Raw genomic sequence first — 24415 nt, forward strand, 5'->3', positions numbered from 1 at the left:
TCAACAACCTGACAGAACCGAAGCATTGCTAGGGGCCAGGCAAACACTGAAAACTCTCTGGCAGGTGAAAAATGTGTGTAAAGTTGTATGACCATTTTATTTCTTAGACTTTATAAACCTTTTCTTTTCTGAACACCATCTTCAGTGACATTATTGGCCCACGGGGAGGATTTGAGGACTGGTACTGGCCCTAACATAAACTGAGTTTGAGACCCCCCAGTTTAGACTGTAAGCCACCCCTGGAACATCTCTTGGAAAAGCTAAATAGATTGAGGCTGAAGGTTCGTTTTGAGATTAGCTGAAGATTCCGACCTGCATAAACCACACCACCACTTACACGAGATTGCATCATACATGCCCACGATTTTGCAAGCTGAACAGACGCGTCCTTGCCTCAGGAACCTAGTATTATTTAGTCAAATACAACACCAAACACAAGATCAAAAGAGCAGCGTTAAGAGCAGTGTTGAGACCTCACTAATCAAAACTGCTCTCAAAGCACAATTGTATGGGTTGATGTAACTGCAGTGTTGTTCTAGGCACCCACGGTGCATGGCGGAAGCGTAGACTCAGGTCAGGTCTGCACTACAGACTTCTGCCAGCATAGGTATGTGGGTCAGGGGTACGAAGAGGTGTGCTCCCCAACCGTCATAGTGTGCGGGCAGATGTCCCTAGTGTAGATGCAGGTATACTAGCAAAACTGCACCTTTCCCAATGTAGCTTACTCTGCTCGTGAGCTGAGGTTTTGCTAGACCAGTACAAAGCATAGCTTTGCTGGCCTTGCCATGCCCACACTAGGAACGCTTTGCTGGTATGGACTACTGGCATTCCTACCCTGGTAAAGCAGTCCTGGTGCGGACACAGCCTTAGTCATGTCTGAATGCGGCTCTGAGCGTCTGTCTTATTCAGGGAGCTGAATTTTGCCCTCACTGCTTTGACTGAAGAAAAAAGCTTTGGCTTTTGTCATCCCTCTGAAATGCTTTATTTCGGATCCCTTAGTTTGAGGGTGGTTGTGGATTGTATTAGTCACCTTCTCAAATCTTTCATGGCAAATACCTTTTTTTGGAAGGGCCAGATCCTTGGCTGATGTAAATTGACACAGCTCCATTGATTTACTGACAACAAAATGCAGACTCGCTGCTAGGACTGATGCAGGATTGTAAAACTACTTTGGCTACCAAATGCTAAGGGCTTGTCTAAGTGACTCTAGAAAGCTACACTGCTTTAACTATTAATGTGGATGCAATTTATGCCTGCAGCAGGAGTGGCCGGAAGCTCCCTAAAAGTGGGGGTGTCAATGGTGCCTGAATTGTGGCCCTGCCCTTGTCGTGCCGCCTCTTCCCCCCTCCTTCCCTCCCGGCCCAAGACCCCACCCTCCACTTCCTCCTCTCCGCCCCCTCCCTCCTGTCACTCATCTTTATGGCCCGTAAAAAGTTAGGGCCATGCCACCCTTCGCCCCTCCCCACCCTCCTGATCCCATTCCGGTGCCCCTGGCCAGCATAAAGGTTCTAATACTGGTATAGCTGGTCCCATGTGAGAATAAGCTACACTAGTATGTCGTCTTCATACTGATCTAACTGCGTCCGCACTAGGACTTGTACCAATATAACTATTTTTGGTTTTAAAAAAATTTTACTGGTGTGATTTTTTTTATTTGTTACAGGGCAAGTCTTTCAAGTGCAGACCAGGCCTAAGTGTCATAGGTATGGTGGGAGGGGAGGAAAAAAGTACTGATGAACCCAGACTGGCGGGAGGACGATGTGTTTCGGGGGGGGGGGGAGGGGGACAATACAAATTCCTGGTGGCAGAGCATGTTCTCCCCAATAACGTTGCTGATGGATCATGTAGCCTGACAAACTGGGCTGTGCTCTGTTGTTGGTGTAAGACCAATTTGTCCATGTTGGCTAATACTGAGGAAGCAGGGTGTTGCTTAAGGCATCCCACTCAAATGCACAATAATATCAGAGTAGGGGTATGCTCAATTTATTTGAAGTAGGGTAGGGAGGCTTGGTTTGCTCACCAATCACATGATTAAATCTGTAATAGCACACACCCAGTTGCTATTAACTACAGTTTCCACTGGATAAAATAAATTACCAGGTTGTTCATGGTGTTTGTCTCCATTGAAGAGACAGTGGTTAAGGCTACAGTGATTGCCTATCTCCAACAGGCAAGGAGGTGCCATGGGCCTGACTTTCAGAATTACTGAGTACCTACGACTCCACTGGACGTGAATGGCAGCCATGAATAGCTGGCAAATCTGAAAGTCAGTGCCCAGAAATCTGGGAATGACTAAGGAGGTTGGCTGTCTTCCTAAATCCTCCTTGGCATGTAGTGTTAAATACCAGGGGGCTATGTTGTGAGGACAGTTAAACAAAGGAACAAACTGCCAGTGGAGACTAGAATCTCCACTATTAGAGGAAAGTTAGGCTTATGCTAGGCACCATGTATTAGGCCTGGTTAGGATAGGAACAGTGTATTAGATCTCCCCACAGTACATGGGGAGGAATACAATGATATGCTTGAAGTTTCTTCCAACCCAAACGATTCTGAGTGGGGGCAAGGGGAAGGAATGACTTCAAATTTTCTTCAGAGGAGTTTGGACCAATGGCCTAGTTAGTACTTGCTACTTCCTCATTTTGACTACAGACCATTGGCTTTATAACAAATCTATAGACAAGGCTTGGAAAATCCATTCACGAGTGGGAACTTTCCCTGGTGAGTGCAGGCCCTGAACTGAGGAATTGAAATTTCATTTAAAAAAAAAAAGGCTTCTAGGCTTTATGGCTGCAAAGAGAACCTTCCCAATGGGAACTTCAGCATTATTTGTACTGGGGCCGCTAGGCAGCAGGGCCTCCTTGTGCTAGGTGCTATGCACCTAAATAATGGAAAAAATGGTTCCTGACCCCAAGAGCCGTATCTCTTGTTTGTGTGTAATAAAGTTACACGGAGAGACAACAGGTGGATATGATAAAACAGGGAGCACACAGGAACAGGGAGAGGGTTATGAGTAGCGTTCTAAGCAGTGGACTCAGCACGCTTAGCTGCGTAACTGAGGCTATACTCTCTTCCGGTGCTAGACCTAGTCATAGGCAAGGGAGTCCCAACAAATAGAGGCGAGGGATAGAGCACTGGAGATTCCCCTCTGATAGCAGAAGGGGTAGAGTAGCAGAGACCTGTGAACTGCCAGGGGGCTCTAGGTAAGGAAGTAAGAGTAAAGGGTGTGCGAGAGAGAGATCAGTCCTTCCTTCCTGGCAGCTTGGAAGAGAAGGGAAATCAAATGTGTCACTCCCCAACAAGAGGCTGATGTGCTAGATGTTAGCTCTTTAGCAGGTGTCAGGATCATTACCCAGGCAGGAGGGTGGATTAATTTGAATCAAAGCAATTTAAATCAGCAAGCAGGAAACATTGATTAAAATCAGCAGTTGTAATGGTGTTTTGAATTCATACATTCTCATTTTCCTAAAGAAAGGTTGTTGATTCTTATTGTTGATTTGCAACTAAATATAATCTTTACACTAAATGTGGTGCTGCTTTTTAACCATGAGGATACACCATAGCTATATGCATTTACTTAAGCAATTATATAGTTTAACCTAATTTTTTGTTTTCTCTTATGTGGAAAAAATGGTGAATGAGATTTCTTATTTACTAGATTATTAATTTTTACTTGCAATTTCTGTCAAGCTCTATTTGGGTAGAAATTTAAATTGTTAAAATGCACAAAACCAGCGTTTTAATTTTTTATTAAAATGATCTTAAATGTGCTGGATACATAAGAAAAAAGTTTATCAAATAGTTCCCCAAAACCGGTTCAGCATTTAAAATTAACATTTACTAGACAAAAGGAATATTATCTGTAGTTAGTGAATTGAACTGATTATTTCTGGTCACTGTCCTTCAAGATTTTAGAACGAGCAGATCTCATCCTCCTTACCTAGTTTTTATTCCTAGACTGGAAGAGGAAAACAAGCTTTGCAGCTTTTTCAGCTCCCAGTTGGGGTCTTATCATTGAACCAAGTAGTCACTGAACTACTTAAATAAACTCAAACGAAGGAAATATTCTCTCTGCACCTACAGAAGAGGCTACTGCTGTCCAAAGCTTGGTTAGCACTTCAACAAACTCTGATTCCAGGAGCTTAGCCAGTGACTTCCGCCAGTTCAGTGATCTGACTAGCTTTAAAACTTGATGCCAAACGTTCTTCTCAGTATTAGTTTTTGCGTTTAAGTGATTTTAATGGATTGTAGTAAGTTTAGGCTTTAACACAGGTTGTCATTTTGAATTTAATTTTAAATATTTTTATTTTTTAAAAGTTTGGATTTTTTATTTAAATGGGTTTTATTTAAATTAAACAATTTTGTTTTTTTAAATCATAGATTTTTATCCACCCTGCCTGGCAGGAATCCCAGCACCCTCATCCTTCCAGCAGCTGGAAGTGAGTTGAGGGGCAGGTTTCTCATCAAGGAAATGGCCCTGAATTTCTATGGCCTCGCCATAGGCTAGTATGTGATAGCTTGTTGCCAGGACAAGGCTTTGAAACTAGAACAAAAGCATCCATTTTAGAATGAGACTTGTATAGCTTCCCTACGTGTAAGAAGCAATACGTCCTTCCCTGTAATGTAGCAACACTGACAATTGCTTTATTGAGAGAGTGGGTGTACAGTATGAAATTTAAAGCCAAGGCTTCAAAAAAGGTATGACACCTACAAAACTGAGGGGTAACCCTGCTGAGGCCAAGGTAAAAGATGAGGAAAAGGCCCCATTAGTAATGCTGTGGTGAGAATCCCATCTCCACTATCTTCTCCATCTGCTGGAAGGTGAGGATACTGGCATTCCAGCAATGGTGCTGTCCTTATCCCCAGATCAGATTCAATCTTTCATATCCATCTCTGGCTACTAGATATCTGATCGAAGTAAGACTTCACCCTGCCTACTGTAAGGGACAAGGGGCTTTTAGTTCAGCAGCTACTCAGATCAACCTTGCTTTAGAGTCCATATGAGGTTGTATTTTTTGTGTGGATTCTGTATTGCAAGGCCATATACTTTAAAAATCAGCCTGATCACATGTTACCACTGTTGAGCATGTTGAAATTTCATTGCCCCTTCACCACTCCCACCCATAATCAGTAAGAGTTTGCATGATTCGGGGCAACCAAAATCAAGGCAGAAGAGTTCTAATACATGAAATGCATATATTAAAGGTTTGCAAAATCAATCAAAATGATACATATTTGAATAGGGGTATATGAGGGGGGGGGGGTTGGGGTACAGCATGGACCTCAATTTTCATTTGATAGTGACCACTATTTTTAATGTGAAATAATTCAACAAATCATAAGTATATGTATTCAACAAAGATATAATTTTGAACAAAATGCTTCATTCTGGAATCATTATAAATGATTACTAGTGTTTTTTTTTTCCCATTCAAACTCAGTTGAGTGTCTTACTATATGAGTAGTACAGGTTACTGCTTGTCATTGCTGTTTTCATCTGCAAAGGCTACAGCTGATTTTTGTCATGTCATTGCAACACAACACACCTTAGCATGCACACAATATGGTACATGGCAGTTTGGCACTCTTACATTCACAGCTCACAGATTTACAAGGTGCATTGCAAGAGCACTTGATTAACTTCCAAATATCTGGAGGAGCAAGTATGACATTGTCTGGTAAATTTTTTGGAAAGGGAGACTTGGAACAGTCATTGTATATCGATTCATACTGCAGTTGATCGACTGGGGGTGTGTCTGGATCCAAAGCACTTTTTCCACACACGCATCTGAAGATGTGCTCATTTTACATCTGCTAGAAGTGCTTCAGCTGGTGGTGGTAAGAACTGACCTTTGGTGTTGATGTGGCCCCTTTGCCATTTTTTGCTGGCTATGATTTCTGCTGTGCTTCTGACTTGGTGGAACAATTTTTAGTTGTTCGTCAATGCAGCCATGAATTTGGTTGCCTTTTCAGTGACATCAGGCATTGCTGCGTTGATGTCACCTGGCAGAGAGAGGCAGTTTCCAGCTAACAGAATCTTCAACACTGTGTCTTTGCGGAGGCCAAAATAGGCTACTGTATCCCAGCCTGAGAGTCCAGGGGCAGCTAACGGTCCTGGTACATGGTTCCTGTGCTGCTCTGCAGCAGCATGATGTCTATTACAATTCTCTCTCTCTCACTGAGGGTTCTATAATCGCTAAAGATGTTAAACCGTGTTCAAGGTAATGGTGCAAGAGTAAGACGAATGTCAGTGTTGTCTGATAATACTGATACTCCGACCGGTTTCTATTTTGCAACCATCACCATTTACTGTACAAGGATGTTGGCTTGCTCATGCGAGGTGGCCATATCTTTTGATCGCCACATCTCTCAGGTTTATTTCAGCTGGGGTGTTGTCTGTGTGTGGTCAGTGCATTAGTGTCTGTTGATAGGGAAACTTCTTGCCTTGAATGAGTGCTGGACAAATGACATCAATCGACTTTCTTTTCAGTAACTGTCAAGACAATTTTATACAGAGGCAGCTGTGTACATATCTTCAACTGATGCACTCTGCTTGCCATTGTAGCTCTGCTAGACATTGTGGCACTCTTTGTGCTAAAGTCTTTGTACCCGTCCGACGAGGAATACATCACGTGCTGCTAACTTGTGTTCCGTGTAGACTCTGAAATTGGTCACAAAGTCCTTGATATCATTTGTTGGCTAGCGTACTACCCAAAGAACTGTGGAACCATCAATGACTGTGCAGATGACTTTCTGTGAAGTATTTCGAGTTGATACCTCTGTCTGTAGCTGTTGCCTTGGCAATCCGCATGTCACCAGAGTCAGTGAACACTGTGGCTGGTACAAGAGCCAACGTGTGGCAAAATATTTTTGATGTCAACTTATCAGACTACCAGTATTCTTGATGTCAACCAAAATATTCTTGATGTCAAGAGGCAGTGCTGTAGGAAGATGAAGTCAGAAATGACAGAACGCCATTGCTTGTTTGGTGGAACGGGACTCTTCTTGTCCCTGTCTTTTGAGGTGTGTCTCTACTTTTAAGGGAGATGTCAGTAGACCCGTTTTCTGTGACCTCATATTGTGAGAGTGCTCTCTTTCTGCATCAAGTCATGCTTGGAGTTGCTCACATATACCATCACCAAAGTCCTTACATTTGATGATTGTCTGTCTTCTCACCGTACTGGTGTCAGTCATGTTTTGTGGATCAGGCTGGCAGTTGAAAATCCATTTGGAAAACCACTCTTCTATGTTTCGGAAAAAAAATCAATCACAAGATTTGAAAGCGCATCTCAGTACACACTAGATCATATTTTTGTAAAAATATATCACAAACAGATTCAACATGCCCGTATTATGCTAATCAAATTCTTGTCAAAGATAAACCAAACACACATACCAAGTGAGGCGTAAACAAGCTGCAAACTGCAAGCAGGTAGTGATAGCTGGCATGGAAAGTAAGCAATGAGAAGCATAAAAAGAAAATAAAAGGTAAAAACACTGTTGTCCATGTATGTGGTTTATAATCTGTTACTGTCTATAATTGTCCAATATTTGAAAATTAATTCTCATGAGTGAATATGTAAGAATTTGTCATAAGCATGCTCTGAGAGTATAAGAAAAATATACCGTGTGTCTTGGTTTGGGAGAGGTGGGAGGGGAAGATGAGAGGGGGTACTAGCGGGGTATACTGCTAATACAAACCTAACATATATATACTTCCTAGCTAGTTATGTTCCCTAACAAAATATTAGCATAAAGCTTTCATTAAAATATAATTGAAATGCAATGAAATTGCTTTCACTGTCACTTCACTTAAAAATCTGAATGGGGTTGGTAATTGGCACATATTTCAAAATGTTCAGCAGTAACAAGGTGTCGTCGGGCAGTTTCTCTGAATTTATGGTCTTGACATTAAGAATCTACAAAGAAAATTCTGTGAACGCTAAAACAAGATATTGTTGAAAACTTGCATTTGGCCATTGGACTATTTCTCTCTCTGTTCTCATTGCCTCCCCCACCCTGAGGTTTCGGTTACTCCCCAGCCTCCATATTTTGGATCCTGCTCCACAGCGAAGTTTCCCCAGTGTGTCTGCTATGTAGCTCAGAGCCTTCCCCTGGGCACTAGATTGACAAGGATCATGTCCGTATCCGTCGTGAGCCATCTTTCAGCCTCTTGCAGAATATTAACGAGAACTGGTCAAAGTTTTTTTTGCACAGGATTTTCGTAGAAACCTGCCTTTTCCAATACAACTCTTTGTGGGGAAAATTGCCAAGACTAGTGAAATGTGTTTTGGGAATTCTTCTATCATTTTTACTGCATTCATGCTCAATTTTTTGTTTACCAACAGCTGCATTTTCTCACAAAAATTGAGCTTCCAAGTAAAAGAGAAATTTTAAACAAATCAATCTCGGAAAATTTCATGGAAAATGGGTCCATTCCATAGCCTGTGAAATTGGAGCGTGTTGTTTCTAAAACTTTTGCGGAAAGGTTGTTCTGTATTTTGACTAGCTCTAACATTAACCTGTGTCTTTAACAAATGGAATGGAAGTAACCGCCCCTTCCTGCAGACACTTCCTACTAAGTTTACTCAGGGTTGCCCCCATGAGTAAGGCATTTCCAGGTCTAGGACCTCTGACAGGTAGGAAGCATAACAATCAGAGCAGCGTTTGAAGCATGAAGCCCTAAACCATTAGAAGCCATAGAACATACATAGTATGGGTGAAATAATAGCCCCTTTAAAGTCCATTGGAGTTCAATCACTGACCTCAGTGGAATCAGAATACCACCCTACAGATCTTAAAAATGACTCACTCCCACAAAGGCAGACATGGATGCTCCATAGAAGTGTAACAAAAGCATGATCTAAGGCCAGATTCTGGCTGCTACTCTGCTAATGCAAAGATAGCTGGAAAAGTGCCCTAGGAGGGCAGGTTGAGGATTCCCCTGGTGTGCGGGAATCCCAGCTGCTATAAAGCCACCCCTCAGCTTCCTCCTGACCCCAACCGAAAGCAAAGGGGATGTGCCTGGAGAGTGCAGTGCTCTGGTGATACTCAGCTGGCTTAAGGGCCTGTAGAGTTGCTCTAAGTAACTCGGAGGCCAAACTGGTCCTGGTGACCAAGAGAGCACAAAGGTGGCTTAAACTGGCCTTTGCTCAACCCTCTTCCCCCAACTGTGGCTCTGACACGGCTAAGGGTCTGGCCCTCCATTTGTAAAAGTAACAGACCATTGGTACGAATACAGAGCTTGTTGTATTATCTGTTGTGGAACTGTCAAATGGCACAGGTACTTCCAAACAAAATACAAGATGAGAGCCAGAGGCTAGGGGTCTATGACCAGAGTGAGTGGGTGAGGTTCTGTGGCCTGTGATGTGCAGGAAGTCAGACTAGATGATCATGGTGGTCCATTCTGGCCTTAAAGTCTGAGCCTATGACCATAGGACTAGACCTGGATTACTGTCTCCATCCCAGCTAGAAACCTTGGCTGTTCTAGGCAAAATGAGCCCCACTAAGAATACACAGTGAGTAGGTGACTGAGTGCATTTTGAAAACATGGACTGCTTAGGTAACCCAGGGCAGACTTGTGATTAGGCTTTGAGGACAACTTGATCATGGGACAGATTGCAGCACCCGGCTTGTAGGACTAGCTGGGCTGAAAACAAATGGACAACAATGATTAGCTGCTTTGCCCTTCGCTTGTATAACTGATGGAGAAAGAGATGAATAAGGGTGTCAACCTTGCAGATGAATTTTTGTAACCAGACTGAACAGTGGTATAGTTCACTGATCAGTCTGAGACCTCAATTAAAAAATAAATGGTGTCTCTTTCCCCTCTTCTCCCTCCTGCTGTTTACTTTCTTTTTTCGTCCAGGTGTTCTAAAATAGTTAACCTTTTCACTGTTACTGCCGATTTTCCACCCCAGCACTGGGACCCTGGCAGAAGGCTCAGTTGATTAGTCTTAAATACACCACTCTTAGGAAAAGTGTGTGGGAGGTTTTCTGTGGGAAACCTGAATTACTAATTCCAGCCTGGAGCCTTAATCCTACCATTGATGCTTCAGTATGAGCTATGGTGCAATTCATTTTGATTTAAAATCTACCAGAGGTTAGAGAATAAAAGTAGTGAAGAAACAATTTACAACATGGGTGCTAAAGTTAGGTGCTTACAGGCCTGGTAAATGGCTTGGTTTTTCAAAGGTGCTCACTGACTACAAATCTGACTGACTTCTATAGGGCTTGTGGGTGTTCAGCACCTCTTAAAGATCAAGTCAAAAATGTAGATTCCTAAATCTGGATTCAGGGCACCTCACTTTTGGCATCCAAAGCCTGAACATTTTGGCTAGAATTTGTAGCTTGTGGTTTATTGTTAATAATATCAAACTATTTTAATTGTATTTACAGTAGTATCTTGAGGCTTCATCCCAGAACCCAGGTCTCATTGTGCTAGGCACTGTTAAAACTAATCCAAAGCCAATTTCCACAATGCAGCATTTTGAACATAAACACTGGGAAGTTTTTAAATTGCTATTGGGAGCTTTTTCTCCCTCCTGCTCCTCTCTTGACTTTTTTTTCTGTTTTTGGATTTGTCTTCTGATTTGTTTTTGAGAAGCTAAATAATACATTAAGAGCAGAAGAGAGCTATTTCTAAGGAAGCTTTTATATCTTCTGTGTGTGTAAAAAATTATAGATTTTTTATATAGAGAGATTGAGGTGTTCTCCTACTGGTTTTTGAATGTTATAATTCCTGATGTCAGATGTGTGCATTTATTCTTTTATATAGAGACTGTCTGGTTTGGCCAATGTACATGGCAGAGGGGCATTGCTGGCACATAATGGCATACATCACATTGGTAGATGTGTACACGATAACAGACCAAAAAGTGGCAATTCTTCAACAAAAAACTTCAAAAACAGACTCCAACGTGAAACTGCAGAACTGAAATTAATTTGCAAACCGGACACCATCAAATTAGGCCTGAATAAAGACTGGGAGTGATTGGGTCGTTACAAAACCTAATTTCCCCCATACTAATTTCCCCCTACTGTTACTCACACCTTCTTGTCAACTGTTTGAAATGGGCCACTCTCATTACCACTACAGAAGTGATTTTTTTCCTCCCTTGGTATCCTGCTGTTAATTGAATTGTCTCGTTAGACTGACCTAACACTTGTCAAGGCAACTAGCATCTTTTCATGTGCTGTGTATTTCTACCTGCTATTGTATTTTCCACTCCATGCATCGGATGAAGTGGGGCCACAAAAGCTTATGCCCTAATAAATTTGTTAGTCTCTAATGTGCCACAAGGACTCCTCATTTTTGCTGATACAGACTAACACAGCTACCCCTCTGAAACTCATTTTTGAGGGTTTCTGTCACTTTGCAGCCCTCAGACAACTACAGATAAATCCATATTTGTATGGTGCCCCTTTGTAACTAGACCAGTGATTGCCTCTAGAAGCTCAGGGCGTATGCTCCCATCTAGGACAGCAAGGGAGTCTTGTTGCTAAACCTGTTTTTCTCCAGGTTGTAGCATGTCAGTATCAGTCAGAGCTCTAGGCTAACACATGAGTGTTGCTGAAGCCATTAATTGCAATCTGCACCATCCTGTCCTGGATAGATCCCTCTGGGCTTAGTTCATTGTTGCAACATCTGATAGGCAGTCCCTGACAGTCTGCCTACTCCTATGGGTGGTGTTGGGTGATGGCTTTTAAAAACTGTTGCATCTGCTGTTTCCTTGGAAGATTATTTAATGGCCCTGGTGGTGGACTGTAAAGTAATCGGGCAGACTGTTTGAACTACACATACTGCAATCCTTGGGTGCACGCCAGCCATTTTAAAGAGAACCAAATAAAATTAGAGCAAGGCTTGAAATTCCTATTGCATGTCCCAGGGCAGGTCTGCAATGCAAATATCGATGCTCTTAAAATATGATCAGTAGGGTACCTAACGCAGTACATTTGTCCTCTACCTCATATACAGAATTACTCTTGCAGCTCTGCTGAGATTTTCTTCTGCTCTCTCTCCTGCCCCTGTTGTGCTTTATGAATGTCACTGGTAGGTTTCTCTTTGAAGTATCCAAAAAGCAGAACAGATTGAGAGGTGACAGAGCAGAGAGACCAGTGGAGGACACAGATGAAAATCACAGGAATGGAAGGGGAGCTATGGGGGATCATGGAAAAGAAGAGGGGCATTCAGGAGAGAAACGAACAGGAGGGGTTGCTGCTCCCTCAGTAAGAGACTGAGGGAGACTTACAGGAGTGAGCAAGAGATGAATGAAACTTAAACCAAGGCAGTGTCTGTAAATGAAAATCAGGTCCTAAAATGAATCACAGGTATTTCTGGCAAATTCTTGGCAACCCTGTGGGGGAGAGAGGAGGTGATGGCAAAGTATTAATGGCACTTTACTGTGGTTTTACTATGAGAAGTGGCCACATAAAAACACCACCATCTGACTCAACATATCTGCTATCAGCCCACCTAATGCAGAGTGATCTGGACTTTTCTCATCTTTGTGTGTCATCAACAGAATTATTTACTAAGTACCAGTTACAGGGCCAACCTGTGCAAACCAAATGCAGGCAATAGGTTTGCATAAGTGTAACTGAGGGTATTGCTTGGCCGGCAGATTCTTTTAGTAATGGTAATAGATAAAATGTGAGCGATGAGAAGAACACAGCTTGACTTTCAGAGCCCAGCATGAGTTGGCAAGACCAACAGAAACAATATATATTTACTATACATTGCACATATTTTATAAGGAAGCTATTGGGGGAGACATGGAGGCCTATGGAAGCATTCTTACAGCATTACTTTTAGCATGCTTTAATTTCAAGACCTATGGAAGGACATTGTCTTTATTTCACAGCATTTTTGTTTCCAATTATTGGTTGATCTGAGCCTCATCTTTCTGAGAGGTTTATGGGGATGGCATCGATAATAGGCAATTGACCACTTGATGCTGAAGTCTCAGGAGAGTAAACGTTTCCCAGGAACAGGCTGGTTGCTCTACACAGAGGCATGTGTTGTGTACACAGCACAGTTGATTCCCTGAGATCTTTGTGAGCAGGCTCACTGACTTGTGTAGCTTTTGATCTAGTTAGACAATTAACTGTGTATGGTACACAACAGGGGATCTCCATAATGTCTTGGTGGAGAAATGACAGCTGTGAATTGTATGCTGAGAGCCCCTGAAAGCAAAAGGTGGAGGTCACTGAGTAAATAAGTAAACAAATAAGTAAATTTGTCACCCTATGCACTGGCTTGGCCGTCTGTCCCTGTTGTCACAATTACTAGGAACTCTGCTGGAGCCATGGTAATGGCCCACAGAGGCTGCAGGGAAAAGGTTCATTTCACAGGAGTTTTTGTTTTAAGATTTTTTTTTTTTTTCATATTTCACTCATGGGAACAACATAATTAAATCTCTTTTTCAAACTACACTGTAAACTAAAAACCACCTCTGGCCCCTTTGGTCAACTACTGCTGCATTAGACTTCACAGTAGCCTGGCATCACAAAAATGCCTATGGGCTATCACAACAGAGCCGGCTGGTGAGATTTGGTTGGGAATGTGACATGACCTTCTTAAAGGTCGGTTTACAATCATATGCTCAGTGCGTTCTGCCCCTTGCTGTCCGACAGAATTTAGCACATAGCCATACTTACTATTTATTTACTTGTAATGCGGTAGCACCTAGGGACCCAGCCAGAGACGGGGGCATCATTGTGTTAGGCGATGCACAAACACAGAGCAAAAAGATAGTCCCTGTCCCAACGAGCTTACCAACTAACTAAAAGATACGAGGCACTGAGTGCATACAGCCAGGCAGATGTGGGGAGCCAAGGAAAACAATGAGACATTACTGAACAGCACGATGGGCAGTGGTCTCAGCACACCGGCTGCCTTAACCATTGTCAAGTCTTTTGTAGAGATCGCAGCAAAGGAAACAGCCTGGGACTAGCTCTGACCTGAATTCCCGAATCTCTCTTTCCCTGGCAACGTGGAGAGCTGGGTTCTGCAAAGAGTACTGGAGCTACTTTCCAAATGCTCTGTTACGTCTCTGCTCTGAGTCTTCTTCTCAGTCAGTTGGTGCTGCTGTTTCAGGTGCTCGTGTTGCTGGTGCCAGTGGAATAACTAAGGAGGCAGGTTAAATGTTGCAGGCCAAATTTATCCTTCGTGGAAGCCCATTGGAGTCAGCAGAGTGAAACCAGGGATGAATTTGGCCTTATGAGGGTTACTTTCATGACCCGCTCTCTTCAAAATGGCATATGCAGTCCCTACATCAGATCAGCACAAGCAGCAATTAGAGGAAGAGTCATCAGGCCGTAAAGAGTGAGGCCCCGCTATGTCCGTTTCTGAAGATGGGAAGCAGTACCAATTTCACTGAGTCTTTGGGTTCAGATGCAGGGGCTGGCTGTGTGCCCAGCCTTCACTCCAGTTGCTACACAGGAGATTGGAAAACCGAGGTGGGGCAAATGACATAAACAGGCGCAGGCCTGTAATCTCTTTGCCAGCATTGCCATTGTGAAAGGAAATGATTTACTACGGAGAATGAGTCACCAAAAAAATGCCTCCCGCTGAGCAAAACACAAGGGTATGGAAAAGAGCCGGGAGGCTGTTAAAGTTCCATGCAGTAGCACGTTGCAAGGGTCCTAACTAGGCTTGTGAGGTGACACCTTATTGAGGCAAAGGACCTGCTGAGTGTAGGGAGTAGAACTGATGCTTTTCCTGCTGCTGTGCAGATCAATATGGTTTTATTGTAGGCTATGTTCGCACGGTAATGGCTTAAACTGGGAAGGTGATCGCTGGAGATTGGAGATTTTAATAAATTAGAATAGATTCTGTGGAAAGAAGCAAAAATTGCTGCAGACATTAAAATTGTGGGATTGCCCACCCCCCACCCCCCTCCCCACTACTTGCCTCCTGACTTTCCACTGCCTGGGATAGTAATGCACATTGGGTGGATTTAATTAAAGCTAGATGCGGGAAGTATGTTTTCTTCACACAGAACCTTTTACGTGCTCACTGTATTGTAAACTCTGAGGGCAGGGTCTTTGTCTCCTTCCCATTCTGTACAGCACTGACCACCCCTGTCAGAGCAAATACAGTACAAGGGGTGAAATTCTGGCCCCAATGAAATCAATTCTTGGCCACTACGAAGTCAATGACAAAATTCCCATTGTCTTCAATGGGGCCGGGACTTCACGCCATGTTTTCAATTTCTGTCTTGTTTATGTGAATGTGGGTAGGACACAGAGGAATCCCTAGGGATGGTGCTAAACTGGCAGCAATTCCAATGGGGTGAACCAGTGACTGATGCCCATTATCGACATTAAACACGACTTGCTTCTCATAGTTCTCTGAACCCTGGACCTGGTTGTGTTGGCTTGTGATATCAATTTGTTTCCTCTCAGTTTCACTCTCTAAATCTTCCTTCTGTACCTAATTTTTTGTCTTTGTCCTAGCTTGCATTTAACTTTCTCACTGGGCCTAAATGAATCGGGCTATTTCTAGGCAGAAGTTAACACTTACTTTGGCTTTTAAAGTAGATTCAGCATCCAGTCTCTAAGATAGGAAGCTAACCACCAAACATCACTGGTACTTGGACAGACAAACTAGAGAGGGTGGAGTTGGTATAAGTATGAGACTGAAACCAGAAGTAACCAGCAGCACATTTGGTGTGACAGTCTAGGCCAATTGAAGTCACTGGGAGTTTTGCCCTTGATTTCAGGGGGGCCAGGATTTTTAACTTGGTTCTCCACAGTCCACTTAATCTCGCTTTAGACAGCGATGCCCTCTGAACAGATTATTCAGTGATGTGCAATGGGGTTGTCACGGTTCCTCCCCCACTCTGAACTCTAGGGTACAGATGTGGGGACCTGCATGAAAAACCTCCTAAGCTTATCTTTACCAGCTTAGGTCAAAACTTCCCCAAGGTACAAAATATTACCCCCGTTATCCTTGGAATGGCCGCTACCACCACCAAACTAATACTGGTTACTGGGGAAGAGCTGTTTGGACGCGTCCTTCCCCCCAAAATACTTCCCAAAACCTTGCACCCCACTTCCTGGACAAGGTTTGGTAAAAAGCCTCACCAATTTGCCTAGGTGACTACAGACCCAGACCCTTGGATCTTAAGAACAATGAACAATCCTCCCAACACTTGCACTCCCCCTTTCCTGGGAAATGTTGGATAAAAAGCCTCACCAATTTGCATAGGTGACCACAGACCCAAACCCTTGGATCTGAGAACAATGAAAAAGCATTCAGTGTTTTACAAGAAGACTTTTAATAAAAAATAGAAGTAAATAGAAATAAAGAAATCCCCCCTGTAAAATCAGGATGGTAGATATCTTACAGGGTAATTAGATTCAAAAACATAGAGAACCCCTCTAGGCAAAACCTTAAGTTACAAAAAAGATACACAGACAGAAATAGTTATTCTATTCAGCACAATTCTTTTCTCAGCCATTTAAAGAAATCATAATCTAACACATACCTAGCTAGATTACTTACTAAAAGTTCTAAGGCTCCATTCCTGTTCTGTCCCTGGCCAAGACGACTACAGACAGACACAGACCCTTTGTTTCTCTCCCTCCTCCCAGCTTTTGAAAGTATCTTGTCTCCTCATTGGTCATTTTGGTCAGGTGCCAGCGAGGTTACCTTTAGCTTCTTAACCCTTTACAGGTGAGAGGAGCTTTCCCCTGGCCAGGAGGGATTTCAAAGGGGTTTACCCTTCCCTTTATATTTATGACAGGGGTATCTTGTATGTCTACCATACCTGGACTGATCTGGGGAACGGGGACTCGTGCTACAGCCCCTGTCACAGTAGATCAAGAAGACTCTCCATTAGATACCTACAAAATCTGGTACCTAAGGATTTAAGTCATTGTCCTGCACTCCTAAAATAAAGGAATAAAACAATAACTAGACTGTCATTCACTCTAGCCTGGAAGATTTATAGCTTATCATACCCTCCATTTTGGAATAAACTCACAATTCTGTTCCTCCCATTATATCTAATAAAAACAGGAATACTAGTTATAATAATAATACCTAGCTCATCTAGAACTCACCTGTATGAATTACTGCTCTGGTCAGGGCTCAGTAATGTGTCAATAGCTCTGACCCTCTTCGCTTTCCGCAAGGAAGGTGCGGTGTGGACCAAACCCTGGTAATTGAACTCTAGCATATATTTGGGTCAAGTGGAATTTTCTTCTTGACTTGTTGTCACTGTTGTGTTTAACATGAAATTTGCTATGTGCCGGTCCCACTCTGGCTTTAGCAAACCTCACTTTGTATATTCTGGACTTCCTGTTCTTCACCAACAGCATAGGTTGAGTTGTAATATTAAAACATGTCATGAATGTTGAGAGGGCCAAGGAAAACCAGATGTGACTAAGAGGAGGAACAAGCTAGTTGCGTAGTTTATTTGACAATTATTTATTATACCACCACAGAAGAGCCAAGGGGCAGGATGGGAGGTGTCTTCTGTCCTCCATCGCCTCCTCTCCTTGGAGTATGGGAGAGTCTGGGAAGCACAGTAGCAAATGTGCTTAAATTCTCCAATTTCCTGTCACTTCTGATTTTCCAGTTCTTGTTCTTTGCCTGTCGCAAAGCCTATGCTACCGACTTAGTACAGCTCATCTACCGAGCACTTCCATTGTTCTATGCACATGTTCCATACAAATAAAGTATATTACAAGAACATTTTTAAGGTTGGAAAGGCAATCACTCAAGTTAGGAATTGCCAGATTTGTGGTTGCCTACACAACCTTAGTTCTGCCCCCTTGCGTATATGCATTATAAGAGAGTCTTCATGATCATATAGTGTTTTTATCTACAGGAACCCTGCCTAATTCAGTGCACAGGATGGATGGTGCTCAGAGAATGAGGTAGTTTAAATATTTTCTTTTATCCTCATTCAATGAATGGTCCCATGTGTTGCTTACTAGACACCATCCACAGTATACACTGAATATGTAATTATTAATTTCTTCATGGGCTTTTCTGTGGTGTTTGATCACCGTTGTCCAGGAATACGTCACAAACATTAATGGATTTATCTTCACAACACTCCTGCGAGCTAGGAGGAGTTGTTCTCAATTTACAGATTGGGATCTGAGGCACAGTGAGATTAAGGTAAAAATTTGCAAAACTGGATGCAGTGATGTCTTCCTGTGTCTGCAGAAAGTCTGAACCAAGAGCTCCAAGAAGGTGATCACCCTGAAGCTTCAAGATGACTATTTAACTGAAAAGTTATTCACGGTTTCACTGCTGATCACTTATCCAAAACTTCCAGCTCACAGACTTATTCCACTGTCCTGAACTGCTTCTCACTGCATCTTGGCTGCAAAAAGCTCCAACTGTTCCATCCTCTACCTAGCTGTAAAAATCTTCTGTCTCTCCCCAACACCTTCTGTAATGCAGTTATCAATTGCCAATACAAAAATGTCTGGAGAGCATAAAGTATGCTGGATGCAATCAAATGAATAACTCAGGGACCGTGGCCTGGATCTCATTATTCATTTAATTAATTAAAAAACTCCTTTTTAAAATGAAACTTTAATAGATTTGCCAGTGCGCTGCAGCAGAGTGCGTAGGACCTAGAGATCCCACCACAGCATTTGGTACACACTTTTGGTATTTGTGTTAAAACTGGTTTGGTAATTCCTCAGCAGACTTAATGAGAGACACCGTAAAGGGGCCAGTTGTTAATAAACATACCTCACTAGCTTTTTGTGAATAACACATTAAGGTGCTAATTGTGAGTGAGAGGAGCTGGGCTTTTTTAACTAGAAGGGAAGGTAAGAAGTAAGTTTGACGCATCAAAGTGTGGGTTTTCCTTAGCCAGCAGGACTCAAAGGTTAAGATTCTGTGTACAGGGGAAACATCTTACTGCAGTAAATGAGGCCTTTGTTCTGGTTATGTCTTCCCGAGTCTGCAGAAAGTCTGAACCAAGAGCTCCGAGAGGGTGATCGCCCTGAAGCTTAAAGATGCCTATTTAAATGAAATTTTGTCACAGTTTCATTGCTGATCGCGTATGTGAAACTTCCTGCTGACATGCTTATCTAGAGTCTTGAACTGCTTCCCACAGCAAAACTTGATTTCAAGTCACCCTGAGGGAGAGGAAGTCATGTCTGGTAGGGTTTGGTTGCTAATGGGCTTTGGCTAAACCCTAAAGAGGTTAAAGAGCAGTTTCTGAAGGCAGGTGCTCAAGTTTGTATCTTATACAATGGCTGAGTTTCACACACTGCTGTTCAGATGCTATCCATGTGCAATGTGCACTCTTTGTCCTGAAATGAACTAGCCTGCATTGATTTAATTCTCCCCTTATGAGAATATTCTACATTGCACAGGAAAATATCAGGGAAACTTCCCTGAAGTTACTCTAGTAAGCTAGTTCAGTGCTGAAATGCATACCAGCCAGGAATGTTAGCCCTTCAATAATAGTGAAAACACTTTAATATTCTTCCTTTTCAAGGCATACTTTGTGTGAAGGAAGGCAGTGGCAGGGAATTCTGGGAGACTGAGATCTAATGGAGGAATGTTGGGACTTAAGTTTCTGGAATCCTCTTCCAAAAGTTCATCTAATTTATCTCTTTGATGCTTCCATATTCTTTTGGGTAGACTCTTACATGGTTTTTAGCATATTAGAACCAGGGGTTTCTTGTATGCTGGAGGTATAATTTAACATAGTAATTGGAGAAGGAAACAAATCAGTGTTTGGGGTGGGGGGTTAATAGGACTTACAGAGTTATGTGGGACAGCCTATGTAATACATGCTGAATTGGCCTATACTGCCGTCTAACACCTCAGGGTCAAATGTAATACAGATGTCTTAGAATGGAGACTATGGGCAAGGCCTCCACATGGAACAATGTGTGGTAACTCCTCTTCAAAGGTTGAATATCCTCTTAATTATGCAGTTTGAAAATGGACACTCTCTCTCATTGGCAGCTGTGGCGAGCCCCGTCTCCTGGCAGAAAGAGTGCACAGAGGGTCCTGAGAACTGGTGTCAGGATTTGCAGACGGCTTTGCGGTGTGGGGCTGTGGAGCACTGCCAGCAGACTGTTTGGAACAAGCTTCCCGCGGTGAGTGTGTAGTCTGAATAGGCTTGTTATCTTCTGCCATAGCCCTTGTATTCCCACGTGCAGCTCTCTGGAAAGTTCAGGCCCTACTTACAAGAATGAGCTGAAATCTGAATTGCACTTTTCTGTAACTGTTTGTGTCCTCCAAAAATTTTGTATCATGTCTTTCTTTGATACCAATAGGACTGCACGAAGTGAATGAACTAAAGGGAGAGAGTGACTGGCTGACTTCTCTCTCTTTCAGTCCCTTTGCCTTGCATGGTTCATGCCCTTTCTACAACAGGCTGCCACCAATCTAACAGACAGCCCTATTTCTTTGAAGTTTACAGGAATGAACATGTAACTCTCACACCTATCAGAAACAATGCATAATTCCAGAGGTCACATTAGGCCACTGTAAAACTTATGCTGGAGAATTTGTAGGCCTTTCAATAAAAATAAAAATAAGCTTGTGAGTATGTATAGATGCCTATGCATTTTCCCAAGAGTTCCCATGTATGGAACATTTCTGTAGAAACTGAAGATAATTGTTGGACTAGCCTAGATCTCTCTAACTACACAATTATCACTGTGTGTACTGGAAAAACTGCAACTTGCTATTGGCTTCTGTGCACATAATGAGTGAGGGTCTGATTTTCTGTTGCTCCATCCTTGCGCTTGGGACAGGAACAGGGTGGATGGTTAAGGTGTCTTTTAAGCTACTTGTATGTCCTCCATATTGTGGGGATGTTCAGGGCACTGCTCAGTCTCTGGTGTAAGCTAGCGTTATCCTTGGGGCTGCTCTAAGTTACACTCTGCTTCCCATGGCCCCTTTTCTCTGCCTCCCAAAGATTATCTGAAAAGCAGTACACTCCAGTCATTCTCCCGGCCTGCACTGACATGCCCCCAAAGTTCCCCTACACTGGGGGCTGGGAACAGGGCTGGCAAAGAGTCATTAGACCAGTTCTGTCAGTGGGGAGCCCCTGTCTGTCAGTCTCCTGACTCTTTTAAAGTCTCTTTCTGCTGCTAGAGTAGTGTCGAGGCCTTGGTGTAAGTGGGAATTGGGCCCTGTGTACGTCAGCCGGTTAAAGAGGAAGGGGGACACCAGCTGGCTAAGCGTGGGGAAACAAGCAACAAGTGTAAAGGTCACTTTGAACTATAAAAACTGGTTTGCAAAGAGTGATGACCCTCCCACACCAGGTGTTCTCTTCCCTCAGCCTGGTGTGGGGAAAATCTGCTTTTCTATGACCTCATGACTCATCCCGACCTTGTGTTTAATTCCCTCCTTCCTCTTTTCATGCCCTATGTCACGTTGCACACCAATCACTCAGACCAAGAGACAATTTCTTTTTCACTTCCTTCCTACCCCCCTCCCCCCACCAAATTCTCCCATAGACGCAGTTAGCACTGGCTGGAGCCCTTACCTGGTCATTGCTAGACTTGTTAACGTATTGGGCTGTATTTTGTGAAGGTGTAGGACTTTAGTAAAGGAAGTCTGATACCATTTTGGAGGGTTAGCATGCTTCTTTTGAGGTGCGCTTTCGTCCTTGGCTCTTTTTAAATAATGAGCCTTTTTGATTCAGAGTTTCTCTGTGTGTTGGGGTTTTTTGTTTAGTGCCAGAAGTGCAAGTAAGGTTGGTGTATAAAGTCTGCCGGCAGGATCCCTGTTCTGACAGATTTCACAAGGCCCATCAGAGAGAGGCTCCCCCTTGCAGGTGTTAGCTGGTCCCGGGAAGTTATGTGGAGAGGGGTGGTGGTGGTGTGACACCTGGGTGGGGTCTGGGAGTGGTAGAAAGCTGGGAGCATTGGGATGGCAGATGAGATGAGATCCATTCTATAAAACTTAAGTTTTCTACATCTAAAATGTCTAGTTTCAGAGTAGCTGTATCTGCAAAAAGAAAAGGAGGACTTGTGGCACCTTAGAGACTAACCAATTTATTTGAGCATAAGCTTTCATGAGCTGCTGGTAATAGCTCACCTTACCTGATCACTCTTGTTACAGTGTGTAACAATGGTAACACCCATTGTTTCATGTTCTCTGTGTATATAAAATCTCCCCACTGCGTTTTCCGCTGCTTGCAACCGATGAAGTGAGCTGTAGCTCACGAAAGCTTATGCTCTAATAAATTTGTTAGTCTCTAAGGTGCCAAAAGTCCTCCTTTTCTTTTTGCTAAAATGTCTAGGAATTCAAAGTGTTTAACGGGATAAGACTCCATCATTCTGTCTCCTGCAGTCACCTAGGACCACTCCATGCCACTTGTTTTCTGCCTTTGTTTCATGCTCCCTCTCCTAGCCCCATCACCAGGTACCTTATACCCCCTTATATTTCCCCCCTTTCAGTCTTCTGTCCCATCTCCATGAAGCTCCTCTTCCCCGCCCATACTCCATTCTGAGATCGAGAAACATGGCTCCACATGCCACCCCTCTATCTCCAGTCCCCAATCTCCCTACTCTGTGCTTCCATCTCTTTACCCCACCCAATCTCCTGCCCCTTCTTATTTACCCTTTCTCCTCTCCCCATGCCCACCTCTGCCAGCAGCAGGTGAGTGTACTCCAAAGACCCCACTAACAGGCAAAGTAAACATGAAGATTGGAGGACAAAAAAGTGTTAAGAAAACTTTCTTGGAATAAATGATAACAGGAATTTTTGGAAGCACAGTAGCTTTAAAACTCCTTTTCTGTCCGTCCCCCTGTCCCATCCCGCCCACATACCCACAAAACAAACCTTCCCAGAAAAATTCTATCCTGGGATGAGATGGGGCATGTGAGATTTCAGGGGAATGGGGTTTTTTAGAAGTTTGGAGGAACAGAGGTTGAAACTTGGGCTTATATGAAGCTAGTTTCCTCCTTCACTATATGATACAGAGACAAGAAAGGGAAAGGAAATTTTTCATTTATATACCAACATTTAGGTCCCTCTCAAGTAACTTTTTTCTCTTTTCTATCCCCTAGAAAAGCATCCCTTGCTCTATGTGTAAAATGGTGGTATCGATGGTTGGGAAGATCTTGCAGGACAATCGCACAGCTGTAAGTAGCTTGAAGAACCCAGCAACCTTTTGGGCGTTGGGCACCAGATGCCTTTACAACTATAGCGGTGACCCAGGGAGGGGCAAGGAAGGGGGAGAATATCATGAGTGGCTTTTGTTATGAAAGACTGCTGAATTGGAATTAATTTGCAAACTGGACACCATTAAATATGGCTTGAATAAAGACTGGGAATGGATGTGTCATTACACAAAGTAAAACTATTTCCCCTTGTTTATTTCCACCCCCTACTGTTCCTCACATGTTCTCGTCAACTGCTGGAAATGGCCCATCTTGATTATCACTAGAAAAGGTTTTTTTTTCTCTCCTGCTGGTAATAACTCACCTTAACTGACCACTCTCGTTATAGTGTGTATGGTAATATCCATCGTTTCATGTTCTCTGTGTATATAAAATTGTCCTACTGTATTTTCCACTGCATGCATCCGATGAAGTGGGCTGTAGCCCATGAAAGCTTATGCTCAAATAAATTTGTTAGTCTCTAAGGTGCCACAGGTACTCCTGTTCTTTCAGTTACCTGAGTTTCACAAAGGGAGGAAAAGGAAAGCAACTGTAAGATCTTCTGTCTGGTGTAAGATCAGGATGTTCACAAAACCTGAGACTGACTTGGGGGTTGGAAGTAGATTAACACTACTATTACCTACCTGCTAGTCAGGAATTTCCCTGCAGACGTTGGTCGAGAGTGTCATGTACTTTAAGGCCCCTTTACACTGTGCTGTCTCTGGCAGTGCAAATGGTTACACTGCAGTGCAAAGGTGCCTAAAAAGGGAATTGGTGTAAGTGAGAATCATGGGATACAGGGAGGGGTTGGGCTTCAGCATCTCTAGCAAAGGGGGTCTCTTTCCCTGTATCTCCCATGGGGAGATTCAGAGCTCCTACTTACTTCTGATATGCCACTGACTTGCTGTAAAACACTGTCATTTGAATGTTTTTGTGCTTTCCTCCCTTACCCTCTTGGGTAGGAAAGTGGGTTACCATGCAGTCTCTGAAGAAGCTGCAAAGATCTGGTGTGTGATATGGCAAGGGGATTCTGGAGCAGCTATGCATCTCTCTCCCCTCTTTCCCTTTGATGCAAGTGCCATTCCATCTGGTCAGCAGTCCATCCACGTAGTCAGGTTTTTTTAGCCTCCTTTCTTATCTCTATTTGGAATTTGGGTGTCTATGAAACAGAGAGAACAGATAGTGGATCTCCTGGATTGTATTTTATAAGCTAGAGAGCTTACTTCTTATGAAGCCTTTAAATCTATAGGAATTCTTTCTCACAGTGACAGGTCTTGCAAGAAATCTTTCTCTTACCACAATGTAGTAG

General features: G+C 43.1%; 1 protein-coding gene across 1 annotated transcript in view; it reads left to right on the forward strand.

The window, feature by feature from the left end:
• The window catches only part of LOC140914824 (prosaposin), a 46893-nt gene that overhangs the window by 3067 nt on the left and 19411 nt on the right, over positions 1 to 24415 (forward strand). The window contains exons 2-3 of the mRNA XM_073353539.1: positions 19952 to 20085; positions 23014 to 23088. Coding sequence (XP_073209640.1) covers positions 19952 to 20085; positions 23014 to 23088 — 209 coding nt within the window. The remainder of the gene's footprint in view (positions 1 to 19951; positions 20086 to 23013; positions 23089 to 24415) is intronic.

Source organism: Lepidochelys kempii, chromosome 7, assembly GCF_965140285.1.
Source record: "Lepidochelys kempii isolate rLepKem1 chromosome 7, rLepKem1.hap1, whole genome shotgun sequence".
Taxonomy (NCBI): Eukaryota; Metazoa; Chordata; order Testudines; family Cheloniidae; genus Lepidochelys; species Lepidochelys kempii.